We start from the raw sequence: 18,727 nt of genomic DNA, 5'->3' as shown, positions 1-18,727 counted from the left end.
CCACTCCAGCCAGGCCCAGCTGGCTCACTGGAGCTCAGGATGGCACCAGCATGTGCCCAAGGGGGTTCCCAGCCCAGTTCTGCTCCCGCTGTTCCACCCTCTGCTTCCCGTGCCATGGCACCCGGAGCGCGGCGCCCAACGCGGCCTTACCTGGGCTCAGAGCTCTCCAACCTTCCCTTCCCCACGGCTTGGGGCAGCTGGGGCCCTGCAGGCAGCAGGATTTGGGGGTGTTTCAGCAGGATTTGGGGGTGTTTCAGCAGGATTTGGGGCGGTTTCAGCAGGATTTGGGTGCAGAGCGGGGTCTGGCAGCGCGGCGGTGCCGGATGCGGTCACGCTCTACCCCCCAGGAGTGGAGCCCACACGAGTTCCATGACACCTCCCCTCTGTCAGTAGCCTCATTTAAATATATTGGGGTGTTTCTCTGCTGTTCTGCAGCTGTTTTAATGCTGCACCCCTCCATCAGTTCTCTGCCTTCCAGCAGCTTTGTCCCAAAATTGAGCTGAGCTTCCTTGGAGCCAAGCGGTGATGAGGGAGCTGTGCCCAGCCCAACTCAGCTGCCACCCAAAACAAGCTCTGGGGGCTTGCAAGCAAACATTTTCCACAGGGATGAAGCATTTTCCACCACCTGGCTCCATGGCTGCTGGGGGTGGATGGGCCTCCAACTATCCACACACTCTGGAAAATGTTCTGCAAGCTTTGGGGTGCAAGCAGCAGCCTGGCAGATCCCACCCTGAGAATTCCCAGGAATTTTGGGGATTGATGGCTGCTGGTTCTTAGGAACTGTGGGGTTTGTGGCTCTGGAAGTGCCCTGGCAGAAAGGAGCAAGAAATTCCCTTTTTTTGGGACAGCACTCTGGAAAATGTTCTGCAAGATTTGGGGTGCAAGCACACTCAGGAAAATGTTCTGCAAGCTTTGGGGTGCAAGCAGCAGCCTGGCAGATCCCACCTTGAGAATTCCCAGGAATTTTGGGGATTGATGGCTGCTGGTTCTTAGGAACTGTGGGGTTTTAACTCTGGAAGTGCCCTGGCAGAAAGGAGCAAGAAATTCCCTTTTTTTGGGACAGCACTCTGGAAAATGTTCTGCAAGCTTTGGGGTGCAAGCAGCAGCCTGGCAGATCCCACCCTGAGAATTCCCAGGAATTTTGGGGATTGATGGCTGCTGGTTATTAGGAACTGTGGGGTTTGTAGATCTGGAAGTGCCCTGGCAGAAAGGAACAAGAAATTCCCTTTTTTCCAAGGTGCCTGACTCATGGGGACGGTGCCTGCTCGCCTTTCAGCATCTCCACCAGCCCACAGCAATCCTGCCCCAGGGATACAACATCCCAAAGGATCCTCCTGGATTATCTAAAAGCAAAAAGAAGATTTCAAACAGCATCACCTACCCCTGGAGCTGCATCACAAGTTGGGGTCACTTCCCAAATTCCCCTTCATGCTCCCGCCATCCACCAGCTGCATCACCAGATGTTGGTCCTGCTCTCCTCACAGCTGCTGCACCCCAGGTAAATATTTTGGGGTTTATTTAACTGAAACTTGCTTGTTTGTTGATTTTTTTTTTCAGGTGAAAGTTTGCTGCTGCAGCGCTTTCAAGTGCTCGGTGGTGGATAAACAGATTAACAGGTGGGAGAAGTGTCTGATAAAGGCAGGAAAAAAAAGGTTTTTTTACAAAACACTGCTGGGGCACAGTGTGAATCAACCAGGGCAGTGGCTCCACTAAAGGAAATGTGTAAGAAGGAACACAGATAACACATTTTTAGCCTGAGAACAGGTTTTTTTAAACAAAGAAAGTGCTTCATACAGAGCTGGTGAGAGGTATTTTTCTACCCAAGGGGCAAAACTTATTTCTGATCCAACTGTGTGGCCCTGGAGGGGTGGGACAGAGCCCATCCTTTCTTACCAGGGATGTTGCAGGAGCTGGGGTCACCTTTCCTCAATTTCTCCAGAGCAGGCTGAGGGACACCAAGGCTTGGAAATTGGGCATCTCCCCCCTCTGCAATCCACACACTGAGCTACAGCTGGAATTTGTATGAAACAAAGCCTTTTTGACCCAATTTTCTGTGCAAACCCAACCCAGTTGCTCCCAAAACATAGAGGGGAAAAAAATCCCCCCACCGCTTTGTTCTACTTGAAATAATAATTATGAAGTGCTCCCAAGAGTTGAGCTTTTAAAATGGCTTCTAAAATAACTCAAAAGTTGAAATAGATTTGCTTAGCTGCAAAAATTTCTAAATGAAAGCTCTGGCCTCGTTATGACTTTCATCTTCCCATTTTAATGCTGAATTTGCTGCCAGGAGTTTGCAGATTATGATGATCCAATTGGGGGATCTTTTCCACAAAATAAACTATTTCACTTAAAGTGTTTGGCGTGTCTGTGCTGCTGCTCACCCTCACGTTTATCTCCAAAGCCCAGTGACCCTTCAGGCTGGGTTTTCTGATAGGATTTTCGGGTTATAAACCATGTCTGGAACAATCCACTTGCTGTTTTCAGCTTATCTGGCACTTGCTGCAGCTGCTTTTGTTTTAGGAAGTTTCTTTCTAATCCATGAATATGTGATTAGGACAAGGAGGGAGGCTGGTACATTAAACTGCATCTCAAAAGGGGAAATAGAGAATAAATTTGTATAAAAGCCACTTGTTAAAAAAAAATATTGCAGAGTGGGGGAATGAAGGGAATTTTCATTTGTTTTGAAGAAACAGCTGCATTTGCCATCGGCATCAACTGTGCTGTGCCCAACGTTTTCCTGCTCATGTTGTGAAATATTTGATGGATTTTTTTAAAGCTTGATCTGCCCTCAAAGCTGGGAAGAGAAGAGGCCTGGCAGCATCTCCAGGGATGGGGACACAAGATCCCGGTGACAGCAGGACGTGACTCAGCTGTCCCCAGCCACCCTCGGTACCTGTGCCTCACAGATGAGGACTTTAATTTCCTGGGCGAGGGCTTTAATTAGATAAAAAATTAATTAGATAAAACAGGGCTCGCTGGGACAAACAAAAAATTGATTAGCACGGTGCTAAAGCCTGTTAATCACGTGAATGGGGCTCGCTGAGCAGAACACCCCCTTTAGCACCCAAAACCGTGGAAAATAAGGACAGCATGCAAAAATAAGGGCCTGGGAGATGGTGGCAGCAGGAAAATCCGTGCCTGCCCCCACTTGCCTCCCTCCATGTCTGAAGGCTTTATTTGTTCATCGGCATTTTCTGTTTGCACTGGCTGAGGCTTTAATGAGAGCCGGGTAAAACAAAACCCACAGAGGACGAGCCCATTAACGCCTGCAGAGCACCAGGAGCTGTTTCCCAAGGAAAGCTGCTCCTTCCCGGCCTTTGGAAGGGAAAGTTGATGATTCCCGAGCTGTTCATCACTAATTAGGCTTTGCCTTTTAAAATTAGGTCGGTGGTACAAACACAGCCCTTTCCTGCAGCTCCCTGCAGCTGTTGGGGTTTGGGGCACCCCACGGCCATGGGCAGCTCCTTGGGGTGGGGCTGTGGGGTGAAGGAGAAGGGAAATGTTCCTCCAAAGCATTTTGGGGGGTTTCCACCAGTGGATAAGGAGCTGGTGCTGGGATGGAGACTCCATTCTGCTCCCTCTGTGGGATCTCCACTGCCCCAAACTCAGCCAAACCCGCCCCTGCTCTGCTCCCACAGGCCCCCCAGCGCCGTCCTCACCCAGAAAAGCAAACGTGACCCCGGAGCGCCCGCTCAGCCTCGCCTGGGCCGTGGCCAGTGATTCATTGTGGGTGCCCGAGCCCGGTGTTGACTCTGGCAGGGCTCTTATCGAGCTTGGCACCGTGGGTATAAGAGCGGCACGGCGGCGGGCACAGCCACCATCCCCGCCATGAGGCGCCTGCTGCTCCTCACCGCACTCTGCCTGGCCCTGGCCAGCGCCCTGAGGAGGTAAGGGGGTCCCCAAAGTCCCCAAGGTCCCCGGGGTCTGGGTGGGGGTCACTGCCAGGGCTGTGATGGGTGGCAGAGCTCAGCCTGTGCTGGAGACTTCCCCTCGGTGGCACTGCCAGGAACTGGACGCTCTCCTGCCAGCTCCTGATTTCCTGTGCCCTAAAACACGTCCAGTGCCTCTCTTCAGCTGTGCCTCAGCTGGAAATTGCTGCAGGGCGGGGATGTGGGCTCTGAATCTCCATCCTGGCAGTGCCAGGGCCCTCAGGGTGGGCTCAGGATGTGGGCAGCACCCATGGGAGTGCCCAGGACCCTCAGGGTGGGCACAGGACATGGGCAGCACCTTCCTGAGTGAACAGACCTCAGGGTGGGTCACAGGCAGTGAACAGCACCCTCATGATGACAGGCCTCTCAGGGGGGCACAGGACGTGGGCAGCAGCTCCATGAGTGCCCAGGACCCTCAGGGTGGGCTCCGGATGTGGGAAGCACCCATGGGAATGCCCAGGACCCTCAGGGTGGGCACAGCATCCTCAGGGTGGGCACAGGACCATGGGTAGGACACAACCCATGCAGTGACCAGGGCCCTCAGGGTGGGCACAGGATCTATGGGCCCAGCACCCACAGGAGTCCAGGACCCTCAAGGGCAGGGATAAGCACCACAGCAGTGCCCAGGACCCTCAGGGTGGGCACAGCACCCATGGCAGTGACCAGTGCCCTCAGGGCGGTCACAGCACCCTCAGGGTAGCGCCCAGCACCCTCAGGGTGGGCACAGCACCCACAGGGCAGTGCCCATCACCCTCAGGGTGGGCACGGCACCCTCAGGGCACTGACCGGGCCCTTCCCGCAGGGTGCCCCTCAGCCGGCGCCGCTCGCTGCGGAAGCTGCTGCGGGAGCGGGGGCAGCTCTCGCACCTCTGGAGGGCCCGGGACGCGCCGAGCAGCGAGGACTGCGCCGCCTTCTCGGAGACCAACGAGCCCCTCATCAACTACCTGGACGTGAGCAGGGCGGGGAGCACCCTCAGTTTGCCCGAGCAGTGCCCACACACCCCGCGGCTCCAGGCAGTGCCCGGCATGCCAGGGCTCGCTGCCTGCCCGGCCCTTTGTCCCGGGGATGTCAGCAGGAGGACAAGGGAGGGCATTCATGGCAGGCACTGCCAGCCCCTTCCCCCTCTGCCGCGCTCTGCCCGCCCCACTGGGGACAGATTTACTCCAAAATTCAAGTTTTTCAGGGCAGAGCCTTCCACAGAGGTGGAGGGAGCTCCCCAGGACAATCCCATGTCCCCAAAGCCCTGCCTGGTGATGAGGGTCCCCTCAGGGCCCAGCCTTGCCAGGAAGATGCAGAGTCCTGCCCCCACCATGCTGCCTTTTGTCCTCAGTCCCCATTCCCCAGTTTCCCCATCCCCAGAGCCCTGCCTGCTGATGAGGGTCCCCTCAGGGCCCAGCCTTGCCAGGAAGATGCAGGGGCCTGTACCCAACATGCTGCCTTTTGTCCTCAATCCCCATTGCAGTTCCTTAAATATTTGTCTCCTTTATTCCACCTGGCATGGCACAGATCAAACACTGAGCCCCATCCCAGCCTGCAGACACCCCAGGCTCTGTTTTGCTGGCATTTCTGGCTGTGCTGGCGGCTCACGGTGCTCTCCGCCCCCTCTCTTTGGCAGATGGAGTATTTTGGGCAGATCTCCATCGGGACACCCCCCCAGAATTTCACCGTGGTGTTCGACACGGGCTCCTCCAACCTCTGGGTGCCTTCTGTCTACTGTGTCAGCAAAGCCTGTGGTGAGTGGGGAGCCCCTGACCCCAGAGAGGCCATGGGGACCCTCCTAACAGTGACAGAAATCCAGGGGTGAAAGCAGGGAGTGACAGCTCAGCAGGGGACAAATGTGGCTTTTTGGGGCTGTCAGTGATCAGCCAGCCCCAGAGAGCGCAGAGGGACCAGAGCATCCCTGAGCCCAGCAGGAATTGGATCCCGCAGGGAATTGCAAAATGGGAGTGGATCTCACAGGGAATTGGGGAATGGGACTGGATCCTGCAGGGAATTGGAGAATGAGACTGGATCCCAGGGGGGAATTGGGGAATGGGTCCCATAGGGAGTTGGGAAATGGGACTGGATCCCACAGGGAACTGAGGAATGGGACTGGATCCCACAGGGAATTGGGAATGGGACTGGATCCTGCAGGGAGTTGGGGAATGGGACTGGATCCTGCAGGGAATTAGGGAATGGATCCCATAGGGAGTTAGGGAATGGGACTGGATTTCACAGGGAATTGGGGAATAGGACTGGATCCTGCAGGGAATTGGTGAATGGGACTGGATTTCATAGGGAATTGAGGAATGGGACTGGATCCTGCAGAGAATTGGAGAATGGGACTGCTGGCTGTAATCAGGGACAGCAGTGCTCATCTCAGGACTCATTAAATGCTGCTGATCCTGCTGCCCCTAAGAGCCCTTGCACCCTCCATCAGAGTGAAATGGGAGAGGTTTTCTCCCCCCTCAAAACTCCAGCACATCCCTCAGCAGAGCCCCCATAACCAGGAGTTTTGGTGACACCACGCTGCGCCATCATTTCGCCTCACTGGGGGCTCCTGGTAGCGGTGACCATGCCAAAAAAAAGCCATTTCTGGTGACAGATCCCATCTCCTTCCCCAGCTGGGCACACCAAGTTCCAACCAACCCAGTCCAGCACCTACCAGGTGATCGGGACCCCCTTCTCCATCCAGTACGGCACCGGGAGCCTGACGGGGATCATCGGGTCTGACCAAGTGGCCGTGAGTGACCTTTGGGTTTTCCTGCTCTGGACAATTTCCTGGGACTCAGCCCCCCCATGGAACCCCCTCCTCCCTGCAGGTCGAGGGTCTGGCCGTGAGCAACCAGCAGTTTGCAGAGAGCATCAGTGAGCCGGGAAAAGCCTTCCTGGATGCTGAGTTCGATGGGATCCTGGGGCTGGCTTATCCCTCCCTGGCCGTGGATGGGGTCACCCCTGTCTTCGACAACATGATGGCCCAAAATCTGGTGGAGCTGCCCCTTTTCTCCGTCTACATGAGCTCGTACGGATGTGGATTTGCTCTGGGATGCTGCTTGGAGTCTGGCATTGCTTTAGGGAGCTAAAATACAGATCATGAAGGGGGTTTGGTACCAGATTGAGCATCGCAGACCTCTGGCCTTGCAGCATGTATAGGGAGAAAGCTGGGCTAAATTCGTGCTAAATGGACAAAATTCCCTCATGTCTCCTCCTCCTCCCAAAATTTGGTGGAGCTACCCCTTTTCTCCATCTACATGAGCTCGTATGGACATGGCTTTGCTCTGGGATGTTGCTTGGAGTCTGGCATTGCTTTAGGAGCAGGAGATGCTGATAAAATACAAATATTTTACTGAGATAATGAAGAGTTTGGTACCAGATTGAGCATCACAGACCTCTGGCCTTACAGCATGTATAGGGAGAAATTTGGGGTAAATTCGTGCTAAATGGACAAAATTCCCTCATGTCTCCTCCTCCTCCCAAAATTTGGTGGAGATGCCCCTTTTCTCCATCTACATGAGCTCGTATGGACATGGCTTTCTTCTGGGATGCTGCTTGGAGTCTGGCATTGCTTTAGGAGCAGGAGATGCTGATAAAATACAAATATTTTACTGAGATAATGAAGAGGGGTTTGGTACCAGATTGATCATCACAGACCTCTGGCCTTGCAGCATGTGTAGGGAGAAAGTTGGGGTAAATTCGTGCTAAATGGACAAAATTCCCTCATGTCTCCTCCTCCTCCCAAAATTTGGTGGAGCTGCCCCTTTTCTCCGTCTACATGAGCTCGTACGGATGTGGATTTGCTCTGGGATGCTGCTTGGAGTCTGGCATTGCTTTAGGAGCAGGAGATGCTGATAAAATACAAATATTTTACTGAGATAATGAAGAGGGGTTTGGTACCAGATTGAGCATCGCAGACCTCTGGCCTTGCAGCATGTATAGGGAGAAAGTTGGGGTAAATTCGTGCTAAATGGACAAAATTCCCTCATGTCTCCTCCTCCTCCCAAAATTTGGTGGAGCTGCCCCTTTTCTCCATCTACATGAGCTCGTATGGACGTGGCTTTGCTCTGGGATGTTTCTTGGAGTCTGGCATTGCTTTAGGGAGCAGGCTGATAAAATACAAATATTTTACTGAGATAATGAAGAGGGGTTTGGTACCAGATTGATCATCGCAGACCTCTGGCCTTGCAGCATGTATAGGGAGAAAGATGGGCTAAATTCATGCTAAATGGACAAAATTCCCTCATGTCTCCTCCTCCTCCCAAAATTTGGTGGAGCTGCCCCTTTTCTCCATCTACATGAGCTCGTATGGACATGGCTTTGCTCTGGGATGTTGCTTGGAGTCTGGCATTGCTTCAGAGGGAGAAGGAGAGGCTGCTAAAATACAGATCATGAAGGGGGGTTTGGTACCAGATTGATCATCGCAGACCTCTGGCCTTGCAGCATGTGTGGGGAGAAAATTGGGGTAAATTAATGCTAAATGGACAAAAATCCTTCATGTGTCCTTCTCCTCCTCCTGCCTGCAGGAACCCTGACTCCCCCCAGGGAGGAGAGGTGCTCTTTGGGGGCTATGACACCTCCCGCTTCACGGGCACCCTGAACTGGGTGCCAGTCACCCAGCAGGGCTACTGGCAGATCCAGCTGGACAAGTGAGTGCTGCTGGGCAGGGAGGGAGGGCAGGGCAGGGCAGGGCAGGGCTGGCAGAGTGTGTAAAATCCCTCCTGCTCCTTCTCTTGCAGCATCCAGCTGGGTGAGACAGAGACCTTCTGTGCCAACGGCTGCCAGGCCATCGTGGACACCGGGACGTCGCTCATCGTGGGTCCCACCAAGGAGATCAAAAAACTGCAAAACCTCATTGGGGCTGTGTCTGTGGATGGAGAGGTGAGAGCCAGGGTGGGGACAGGAGGGGACAAAGCCTTGGGGACCTTTCCCTGCTGGAAGGGACCCCCTGGGCAGCCCCTGAGCCCCCGGCTCTGTTCCAGTACGCCATAGAGTGCAGCAACCTCAGCGTGATGCCCAACCTGACCTTCACCATCAATGGGCTGCCCTACACGCTCAGCGCCCAGGCTTACACCCTTGTGGTATGGCTGTGCCTCCCCCAACCCCAAATCCCAGCTGCTCCAGTGGCAAAGGTGGCCCAGCCCCACGCCAGGAGCTGGCAGTGTGTCCCCAAGGGTGACAAACCCTGCTGGTTTCTGCTTCACTGCCATTCCCTGGTGTTTCCATGTGCATGAGGCTCTCGGCTTCATCCCCAGCTTTCCACTTCTCCCCCAGGAGGATGCTGATGGCATGACCTTCTGCACCAGTGGCTTCCAGGGCAGCGACATCCCCCCTCCCACAGGACCCCTCTGGATTTTGGGAGATGTTTTCATCCGTCAGTTCTACTCCGTCTTTGACCGGGGGAATAACATGGTGGGCTTGGCCCCTGCTGTCCCTTAGGGCTGTGAATCCGTGGGGCAGGAGAGGAACGGACCCTGGCAGGGCAGTGGATGTCACCCTGTCCTCCTCAGTGTCCCCAGGGGGATGAAGACATCCCCAGGGATGCAGTGAAGAGTCCAGCAGAGGTTCAGTCCACACCACGACACTGTGATATAAAAATGTCTCGGGCAGCTCTGTGATCTGCTCTGCACATTTTCTCTTTTTGAATCCTGAGCCAATAAAAATGTCAATAAACCCAAACTACTCATGCTTCTGTCAGCAGCAACCCTGCAGAAATCCTGCACATCTCAAAGCTTTATGCTGGGGGTTAAATCCTCCTGGCCCATGCCCTGCTCTCCTCCCTGGCTGATCCATGGCACTGGGGGTTCCACAGGGGCAGAAAGAAGGGGAAGCTTTGCCCAGGTAGAGCAGAAATCCCTGGAGGTGGCTGTGGCCATCCCAGGAGCAGGGCAGGGGCACAGGGAGCACTGGGAATGCACCTTTCCTCAGCTGGGCTGGTAAACAAAAAGGAAACAAAGAGAGTGGAAAGACCCTGGGGCTCTTTCTGTGCCACAAAACTCCCGGAGGCACCGGTGATTTCCATTTGATTCCTTTGGGGAACTCACAACAAACTGTGCCTGGTGGGCCCTTGAAGCAAAAAGGGCAAAGCAGCTGCTGAGGGCTGGCAAAGCAAAAAGGGCTGACTCAAAGCCTGGGGGGCTGTGGGGGGCTGCTGGCCATGGGGGTCCCCAGGAGTCACCGTGGCACACGTGACAGAGTGTGACAGTGCACGAGTGGCAGTGGCTCACGAGTGATGCGCCCTGAGGCAGCGAGAAAGGGAAGCACAGAAATGTTATTTTTATCCAGGCCTTTGCTCTGGTTTCCCCACTGACCCTGAAGCGAGGCCAGCAGTGCCAGGGCTGGGCTGCTGGAGTGTCCATGTCCCAGCCCAGCCTGGTGGCTGCTCCATCCCTCCCAGAGCAGAGCAGCTTCAGGGCTGGTCTGGGAGCTCTGGAATACTCACGTCTGCTTGTAAACTTTGCGGCTGAGCTTGTGGTTTGCAATAAAAGGAGATATCGGCCTTACGCAGAGGCACTGATTGTGCCACTGACCAGCGTGGGCTCTGTGACGTTTCCTGTGTTGACTTTACCCCTGCTGCAGTCCCAGATAAGGTGCTGGGGCTGCTGGACAAAGTTCTCCTGTCCCTCTTCCACCTTAACCCTTAGCACGCCAAGGTACTGCTGAGCACGAGCCCAGGGGCTGGGGGGAGCATCCAGCTCCCCCAGCATGACAGGGGCCACCCAGTGTCCCCAAAGAGCAGCTGGCAGTGAGGGCTGGTCTGGCCTGGAGTCACCCAGGCCTGCTCTGGTGCTTTGTTTTTGGGATCTCAGGGCATTCTGTGCCCTCTTGACAGGTTTGGGGGGGAAGCTGCTCAAACAAATACAGGCATCCCAATAAAGAGTGACCCTGCTGTCCCCTATGGAGGCTGAGCAGTGCAGGGAACGCTTGGATGCCCTTTGCTTCCTTCCCTTTCCCTCACTCTTACAGCCCTGCAGGGCACAGGCCATCCTCTCCTTGTCCCCATCAGCCTGTCCCCTAGCTGTGCCAGCCCCAGCCTGGGTTTCATCACTTTCCTCACAGTCACAGGCCACAAACCCACGCCTTTTCCTCAGAACTGCTGACGCGGGGCAGCAGCCAGGACAGAACTGCAGCTGCGGTCACTGGAGCTGCAGAACAACGCCTTGGCCACCACCTCCTCCCCACCACTGCTCCCACTGCCTTCATCCAGGCAGAACCTCAGCCCAGGGGGGATTAGGAGAGCAGGAGCTTCGGGGAAATCCCTTTTCCTGTGAAATCAAACAAAAGGCTGATGCACCCTGGTGGGTACAGCCACCCTGGCCAAAAGCAGAAGTGGCCGTGGGCATCAGCTGCAGTTTGGGATTGACCACAAACCCCAGCCCCAGCAGCATGGAGAGGCTTTGATCATCTGATGGGGTGAGCAATCCCCCATCCCACCAGGGACACGCGAGAGGAACGAGGGCAGAAGTTGTTGTGGGAGAGGTTGAACAAGAAATTCTCTGTGCAGGAGCAAAGGTGAAGCAGGATGGTGAAAAGGGGCTGAAAATGGGGATTAGGAGAGAGCTGCTCCAGGGAAATGTCAGCCTTTTACCCACCACTGGTGAGAACTGGCTCAGGTTCTTCTGCCTCAGCCCAGCTCCTCCCAGCGCCTGCCCTCTGGGGGGAAAAACAGATTTTTCTGGCCAGACAGGTCCCAAAATTACACCTGGAAAAGAGGGGGAGGAAGGTTTGTCCTGCTGGGTGCAGTGATGCTCCCTGAGATCCCATCAGGGTCTGCAAGGGGGGAAAAAAATCTACAAAAATGCTGGAAGTGAAAAAGCAAAGGTCAGTGGTCTTGGAGGGATCCCAAAACCTGGGCACGGGACCACCATCAACTGGGGGGCTGCTGGTTCAGGATGAGGGAGGGTTCACAGGTGGGGGACACCCCACTCCCACTGCAAAGCCCAAATCCTACAGAATGCTTGGCAAAGGCACAGAACCTGCCCTGGCACGCTGGGGAGCAGAGCTCTGCCTTTGCAGCCGTGGCCAAGCAGGTTCTCCCACTCCAGAGAGCCCTGGGCACCCACCTGGTGCTGGGATTGCTCCAGCTGAGATCCCCAAAATCCCATTTACTGATTGAACACATCCTCCTGCAGACATCACCAGCTCTGTCCCCTGTTTTTGGGGTGTTTTTGGGGTGTTCTGTGGGTGCTGGGTGGGCTGGGGGCTGCAGGGATGTGACATGAGGGGCTGGAAATGCTCGTGATCCCCACCCTGCCTGGAAAAGGAGACAAAGCCACACATCCCAGCCGCTCCTCACTCGTGCCCGTCTCCCAAATCCACTTATCCTATCTCACGATATCAGAGCAAAGCCCGCCATGGCTCCAGGGATGCTGCCACAGCCCCGCCCGGCTTTTGTCCTCACCACTCAACAATTCCCCAGCGGGAATTGTTGAGATAAAGGGTCAGAAAACCTTTTTAAAGGGCGGTGGCAGAAAGAAATCGAGGGGATTCTGAGCCAGAGGAGAAGCCAAAAGTCCATCCCAAACTCCAGAACTGTGTTCTCCTTCCCCATCGGAGCCCGAGCCGGGGACACTCGGCAGATCCATTGACACCCCAGCGCCCGCCCGCGGCTCCTCCGGCATCTCGGCCCCTTTGTGCTGATGTCACGGAGCGGGGCCCCGGAGCCGCCTTCCCCGGGAGGGCCGGGATCGGCCGCCCCTTCCCGGATCCTCCTCTCTCGCCTCTCCCATCCCCTGCCCGGGCCGGCTGCAGCGGAGCCGGGAGCTGCCCCTGCCCGGCAGGTGAGCGCTCCGCAGGTGAGTCCCGGGGGCAGCGCGGAGCCGCGGAGCAGCAGCGAGGGGAAGGAACTCCATTTTGAGTTTAGAAACATCTGGAGTCCCCAAAAGCTGGCGGAAGCAGCGGGAAGTTTGTGCGTGGCTGTGCCTGTGCCCGGGATGATGCCCGCGGCTGGGCACGGAGGGCCGAGGGGGCAGGGGGGAGCCTGATTTCAGAGCCTGATTTCAGAGCTGATTTTCAGAGCTCATTTTCAGAGCTGGGAGTTCCCCGCTGGTGTTCCAAGGGGGAATGGCGCAGGGCCGGCCAGCGCATCAGGGAAAAATGCAGGGATGAGGCTGCCAGCGTTTCCATCCGTGCCGTGGGGATGGGGCTGCTGCGGCTGCTGGGGGATGCTGGTGCCACCTGAGGGGGTTTCAGGGCTCCTGGCCAGGCTCAGAGCATGTGGGGACACTGGGACATCATGGGGACACATCCATTTCGGGGTGCTTCTGGGCGGGGATGCTCTCTGGGCTGTGCTTGAGGCATCGAGGAATTCCTTCTGGCTGGGGTCTTCTTTAATAAATTTAATTTTCAGCAGGACCCCAGGCGTGCGTGCCAGGCCCGGGAGGAGGGACTGCGCTGGAGAGGGAGTGGGAGAAGCAGAGGTGAAGCGGCGAGCAGGCGATGTGATGAGGGGGGTCCCGGGAGGACGGGACGGGGACGGGGGCCGGGCTTGGCATGGGAGGGTTTTTCTGTGCTGGCATGGCACGGGCATGATGCTGGCACGGTGAGGGCACAGCCACCCCCATGTGGGACAGGACCCCAAAGCTCACCCAGGTGCCATCCCCACAGCCCCTGTGCCCCTCTCGCCCCCAGCGCCTGTCCATGGATGCCAGCAAGAAGGTGGATCTGAAAATCATCATCATCGGAGCTCTGGGGTAAGGAGCTGGCGAGGGAGGGAAGCCCTCTGAGTGTGCCGGGTGCCCCCTGAGCTGGGCAAAGCCTCACCACGTCCCTTTGCTCGTCCCCAGCGTGGGCAAGACCTCCCTGCTGCACCAGTACGTGCACAAGACGTTCTACGAGGATTACCGCACCACGCTGGGCGCCAGCATCCTCACCAAGGTCCTGCCCGTGGACAGCACCCCCCTGAAGCTGCAGGTGAGCGGGGTGAGCTGGCACTGCCCGCTGTGCCCACCCTGACCCCAGCTGTGTGCCCCAGCCTGGCCTGCTGGGCCCAAGTGCCACCGCGGCCATGAGGTGCAGAGCTCAATTATCAGGGCTGATTTTTAGAGCTGATTTTCAGAGCCCAAATTTCAGAGCTGATTTTCAGAGCCTGATCTTCAAGCTGATTTTCAGTGCTTGATTTTCAGAACCTGATTTTCAAGCTGATTTTCAGAGGTGATTTTCAAAGCCTGATTTTTAGAGCCCAATTTTCAGGGGTGATTTTCAGAGCCTGATATTTTTGGAGCCTGATTTTCAGCACTGATTTTCAGCGCTGATTTTCAGAGCCCAAATTTCAGAGCTGATTTTCAGAGCCTGATTTTCAAAGCCCCATTTTTGGAGCCTGATCTTTAGAGCCTGATTTTTCAGAGCCCAATTTTCAGAGCCTGATTTTCAGAGCTGACTTTCAGAGCCTGATTTTCAGAGTCTGATTTTCAGAGCCTCATTTTTGGGCCCTGATTTTCAGAGCTGATTTTCAAACTGATTTTCATAGCCTGATTTTAATAGCCTGATTTTCAGAGCTGATTTTCAGAACTCCATTTTCAGAGCTGATTTTCAGAGCCTGATTTTTAGAGCCTGATTTTCAAAGCCCAGTTTTCAGAGGTGATTTTCAGAGTCCAGTTTTTGGAGCCTGATTTTCAGAACTGATTTTCAGAGTCTGATTTTCAGAGCCCGATTTTTGGAGCCTGATTTTCAGCACTGATTTTCAGAACTGATTTTCAGAGTCTGATTTTCAGAGCTTATTTTCAGAGCCTGATTTTTGCAGCCTGATTTTCAAAGCCCGATTTTCAGAGCTGATTTTCAAGCTGATTTTCAGAGTTGATTTTCAAAGCCCAATTTTCAGACCTCAGCTTTCAGATCCCGATTTTCAGAGCCCAAATTTCAGAAGTGATTTTTTCAAGCCTGATTTTCAGAGCCTGATTTTCAGAGCTGACTTTCAGAGCCTGATTTTAATAGCCTGATTTTCAGAGCCCAATTTTCAGAGCCTGATTTTCAGAGATAATTTTCAGAGTCTGATTTTCAGAGCCCCATTTTTGGGCCCTGATTTTCAAGCTGATTTTCAGAGCCTGATTTTCAGCATCCATGACCTGCACTGGAATCCCACAGGAACTCAGGGGGCTCAGCACCCCCTGAAGCTGCTCCTGTGGGCTGCAGCACCCACCCTGCCCCTGTCACGTCCCCTCCTCTGCCCTAGATCTGGGACACGGGGGGACAGGAGCGGTTCCGGTCCATGGTGTCGACCTTCTACAAAGGCTCGGACGGCTGCATGCTGGCCTTTGACGTGACAGACAGGGAGTCCTTTGAGGCCCTGGACAACTGGAGAGATGATTTCCTGGAGAAGGTCATCCCCAGGGAGCAGGATTTCCCCATGGTGGTGCTGGGGAACAAGATAGACCTCAGTGACCGGCAGGTAAGGGTGGAGCAGGGAGAGCAGGATCAGCAGTGCTGGGGTCACCACCCCTGCAGGGATTTAAAACTTGGACAGTTGTACTCTTGGGGACATGGTTTAGTGCTGGACTTGATGATCTTAAGGGTGTTTTCCAACCTAAACAATTCCATGATTGGGATGCTGTAGGGTGTTAATGGTTCTGAGGGCTGATCCTTCACCTCAGAATCAGCCCTTCCCTGTCCTCACCCAAACCAGAGCTCCAGGCAAGGAGCTGCCACCTCCCCCAGCACTCTGGGAGGGGATGAACAACACCCTCCTGCTGCCCTTTGGGGCACAGACTGTCCCCAGCAGGGGCAGCAGGAGTGGCAACCTCGGGCACTGCCAGCACCCCCTCACCCAGCAGTGCCTGGGTCGGTGAGGAGGGTCCCCTGTCCCATATCTGAACTGTGGCTCCATCCTCCCATCCCAGCAATACCTGGATGGGTGAGGAGGATGCCATCCCTGAGCTGTGGCTGACCCAGCAGTGCCTGGATGGGTGAGGAGGGTCCCATCCCTGAGCTGTGGCTCAGCCAGCAGTGCCTGGGTGGGAGAGGAGGGTCTCTGTCCCATCCCTGAGCTGTGGCTTCATCCTCCCATCCCAGAAGTACCTGTGTGGGTGAGAAGGGTCCTTAGTCCCCTCCCTGAGCTGTGGCTCAGCCAGCAGTGCCCTGATGGATGAAGAGGGTCCCCTGTCCCATATCTGAACTGTGGCTCCATCCTCCCATCCCTGCAGTGCCTGGGTGGGTGAGGAGGGTCCCCTGTCCCCTCCCTGAGCTGTGGCCCCATCCTCCCATCCCAGTAATGCCTGGATGGGTGAGGAGGATCCCATTCCCTGTCCCCTCCCTGAGCTGTGGCTCACCCAGCAGTGCCTGGATGGGTGAGGAGGGTCCCATCTCTGATCTGTGGCTCAGCCAGGAGTGTTTGGATGGGTGAGGAGGGTCCCATCCCTGAGCTGTGGCTCCATCCTCCCATCCCAGAAGTGCCTGGATGGGTGAGAAGGGTCCTCAGTCCCATCCCTGAGCTGTGGCTCACCCAGCAGTGCCCTGATGGATGGGGAGGGTCCCCTGTCCCATATCTGAGCTGTGGCTCCATCCTCCCATCCCAGCAGTGCCTGGATGGGTGAGGATGATCCCATTCTCTGTCCCACCCCTGAGCTGTGGCTCACCCAGCAGTGCCTGGACGGGTGAAGAGGGTCCCCTGTCCCCTCCCTGAGCTGTGGCCCCATCCTCCCATCCCAGTAATGCCTGGATGGGTGAGGAGGGTCCCCTGTCCCCTCCCTGAGCTGTGGCTCACCCAGCAGTGCCTGGATGGGTGAGAAGGGTCCCATCCCTGAGCTGTGGCTCAGCCAGGAGTGTTTGGATGGGTGAGGAGGGTCCCATCCCTGAGCTGTGGCTCACCCAGCAGTGCCCTGATGGATGAGGAGGGTCCCCTGTCCCATTTCTGAACTGTGGCTCCATCCTCCCATCCCTGCAGTGCCTGGGTGGGTGAGGAGGGTCCCCTGTCCCCTCCCTGAGCTGTGGCTCACCCAGCAGTGCCTGGATGGGTGAGGAGGGTCCCCGTCCCCATCCCTGAGCTGTGGCTCCATCCTCCCATCCCAGCAATGCCTGGATGGGTGAGGAGGATCCCATTCTCTGTCCCACCCCTGAGCTGTGGCTCACCCAGCAGTGCCTGGAGGGTCCTCTGTCCCCTGTCCCCTCCCTGAGCTGTGGCTCCATCCTCCCACCCCTCAGGTGCCCAAGGAAACGGCCTCAGCCTGGTGCAAGGAGAAGGACATCCCCTATTTCGAGGTCAGTGCCAAGAACAACATCAACGTGGCCGAGGCTTTCGAGACGCTGGCGAAGCAGGCGCTGAGCACGGTGAGCACCCCTCGGCTCCGAGCTGTGCTGGGGGGGAATTTGGGGTAAAACCGGGATTAATCTGACAGATCCTCCCGTGTGGAACAGCCCCTGCTGCAAGGGAGAGCCCCGGGAATAGAAACGCAGCAGTGTTTGACCCTAAATCAATAGGAGCAGGAATTGCCATGTGCTTTCCTGCAGTGATGAGGACTCACAGCGCTCCAGCACTGTCCTCTAGCGGCCGTGCCACGGCCACATCGGTGTCCCCAAGCCCTGCGCTAGGTGGCTTTTGCTGCATTTTGCCGGTAGCCACAAACGCAGGGCTGAACCGTGGGGCTGGCTCGGAGCTGCTCTCACTCATCCTCTCCCTTCTCCGCTTCTCTTTCAGTATAAAGGGATTTTGGAGAGTTATTTGACCGACTCCATCAAGCTCACTCCCAACGACAAGCCCAGGCAGAGATGCTGCTGACCCCACGGTGGAGCCCTGCCCGGGGTCAGTGCCCGCTGCCCACCCCAGCTGCCCACGGGGACTGGCAGTGCCAGGGCTGGGCACACCGGGGCCATGCCAGGGCTGGGCACACCAGGAGCTGCCAGCTCATCCCTGGATTTGCTGCTTGCCACGGCTCTGGAGCTGCTCTCCATCACCTCGGTGTCATGGTGGTGTGGTGGCCCTGTCCCCATCCCCTCGATGTCCCTGCGGTGACGGTGCCAGGGGTGCAGGCAGGCTCTCCAGACACCTTGGCACCATGGATGACCCTTCTCAGGGCACAGCCTGGTGGCCCCGCAGCTCCCAGGGCCCTGAGGGGACACCTGGGGCTGGTGGCCTCAGCACAGGGACCTGCCACTGTGGAGGCCATTACTCTGTGCCTCAGTTTCCCCTCCTCTCACGCATATCCCCCATCAAACACCTTCCCCCTCTCGCCTCACAGGGGAGGATTCTCAAAAAAGCACTTTGTCAAGGGTACTCTTTTTTTTTTTAAAGGAAATTAAATATTTCATTTTTATTTATATTGATGTGTTATAAAATGCTCCTCAAGTCCCACAGCAGGAAGGTGGGGTGGGGGCTCCAGACTTCTCTCTGAGTCTGTTCAGCTTCTCAGAGCTGGGGGACACATTTTAGGACTGGGATATTTTATTTTATTTTATTTTATTTTATTTTATTTTATTTTATTTTATTTTATTTTATTTTGTTTTACATTTTATTTTATTTTATATTTTTATTTATTTTATATTATATTTTTATTATATATTTTTATATTATATTTTTATATTTCATCTTTTTTTTTCTGTTATTTTATTTTGTTTTATTTTAGTTTAGTTTATATTTATATATTTTATTTTATATTTTATATATTTTATTTTATATTTATTTTATTTTATATTTTACTATATTTTATTTTTTACTTTTCCTTATTTTATTGTATTTTGTTTTGTTATTTGTTATTTTTATTTTATATTATATTTTTATTATATATTTTTATATTATATTTTTATATTATATTTTTATATTTCATCTTTTATTTTGTTTTCTGTTACTTTATTTTGTTTTATTTTAGTTTATTTTATATTTTATTTATTTTATTTTA

The 18,727-nt window shown here is 54.8% G+C and overlaps 2 protein-coding genes across 6 annotated transcripts; both read left to right on the top strand.

Moving 5' to 3' along the window:
* The first annotated feature begins 3,761 nt into the window (after positions 1–3,761).
* Positions 3,762–9,581, top strand: CTSE (cathepsin E). The gene is made up of 9 exons (XM_064732983.1): positions 3,762–3,887; positions 4,732–4,879; positions 5,545–5,662; positions 6,533–6,651; positions 6,731–6,930; positions 8,429–8,551; positions 8,642–8,783; positions 8,885–8,983; positions 9,177–9,581. The coding sequence occupies exons 1-9, from the start codon at positions 3,829–3,831 to the stop codon at positions 9,339–9,341; spliced, it is 1,173 nt and encodes a 390-aa protein (XP_064589053.1). The 5' UTR covers positions 3,762–3,828; the 3' UTR covers positions 9,342–9,581.
* Positions 9,582–12,542: 2,961 nt separating this feature from the next.
* On the top strand, positions 12,543–17,858 carry RAB7B (RAB7B, member RAS oncogene family). Of its 5 annotated transcripts, none has more exons than XM_064733017.1 (6): positions 12,543–12,697; positions 13,533–13,594; positions 13,688–13,814; positions 15,073–15,288; positions 17,037–17,162; positions 17,530–17,858. In XM_064733017.1, exons 2-6 carry the CDS (start codon positions 13,542–13,544, stop codon positions 17,608–17,610), a joined length of 603 nt encoding a protein of 200 aa, XP_064589087.1. In that variant the 5' UTR covers positions 12,543–12,697; positions 13,533–13,541; the 3' UTR covers positions 17,611–17,858. The 5 variants fall into 5 exon arrangements, with proteins under 5 accessions (XP_064589087.1, XP_064589085.1, XP_064589088.1 ...); XM_064733015.1 differs by having other exon boundaries at positions 13,509–13,594; XM_064733018.1 differs by having other exon boundaries at positions 12,565–12,682.
* Positions 17,859–18,727: the final 869 nt, after the last annotated feature.

Source organism: Zonotrichia leucophrys, chromosome 26, assembly GCF_028769735.1.
Source record: "Zonotrichia leucophrys gambelii isolate GWCS_2022_RI chromosome 26, RI_Zleu_2.0, whole genome shotgun sequence".
Classification (NCBI taxonomy): domain Eukaryota; kingdom Metazoa; phylum Chordata; class Aves; order Passeriformes; family Passerellidae; genus Zonotrichia; species Zonotrichia leucophrys.
The sequence above is the reverse complement of the archived record's forward strand: the minus strand, read 5'-3'. Positions and strand labels throughout refer to the sequence as shown.

Bases quoted from the DNA above. Each gene is read 5' to 3' on its own strand.
- CTSE (XM_064732983.1), top strand. From the start codon at position 3,829: ATGAGGCGCCTGCTGCTCCTCACCGCACTCTGCCTGGCCCTGGCCAGC. The intron at 6,652-6,730 runs GTGAGTGACCTT...TCCTCCCTGCAG, and splicing joins TCGGGTCTGACCAAGTGGCC to GTCGAGGGTCTGGCCGTGAG. The intron at 8,984-9,176 runs GTATGGCTGTGC...CTTCTCCCCCAG, and splicing joins CCCAGGCTTACACCCTTGTG to GAGGATGCTGATGGCATGAC.
- RAB7B (XM_064733019.1), top strand. From the start codon at position 13,464: ATGTGGGACAGGACCCCAAAGCTCACCCAGGTGCCATCCCCACAGCCC. The intron at 13,595-13,687 runs GTAAGGAGCTGG...GCTCGTCCCCAG, and splicing joins ATCATCATCGGAGCTCTGGG to CGTGGGCAAGACCTCCCTGC. The intron at 15,289-17,036 runs GTAAGGGTGGAG...CCCACCCCTCAG, and splicing joins TAGACCTCAGTGACCGGCAG to GTGCCCAAGGAAACGGCCTC.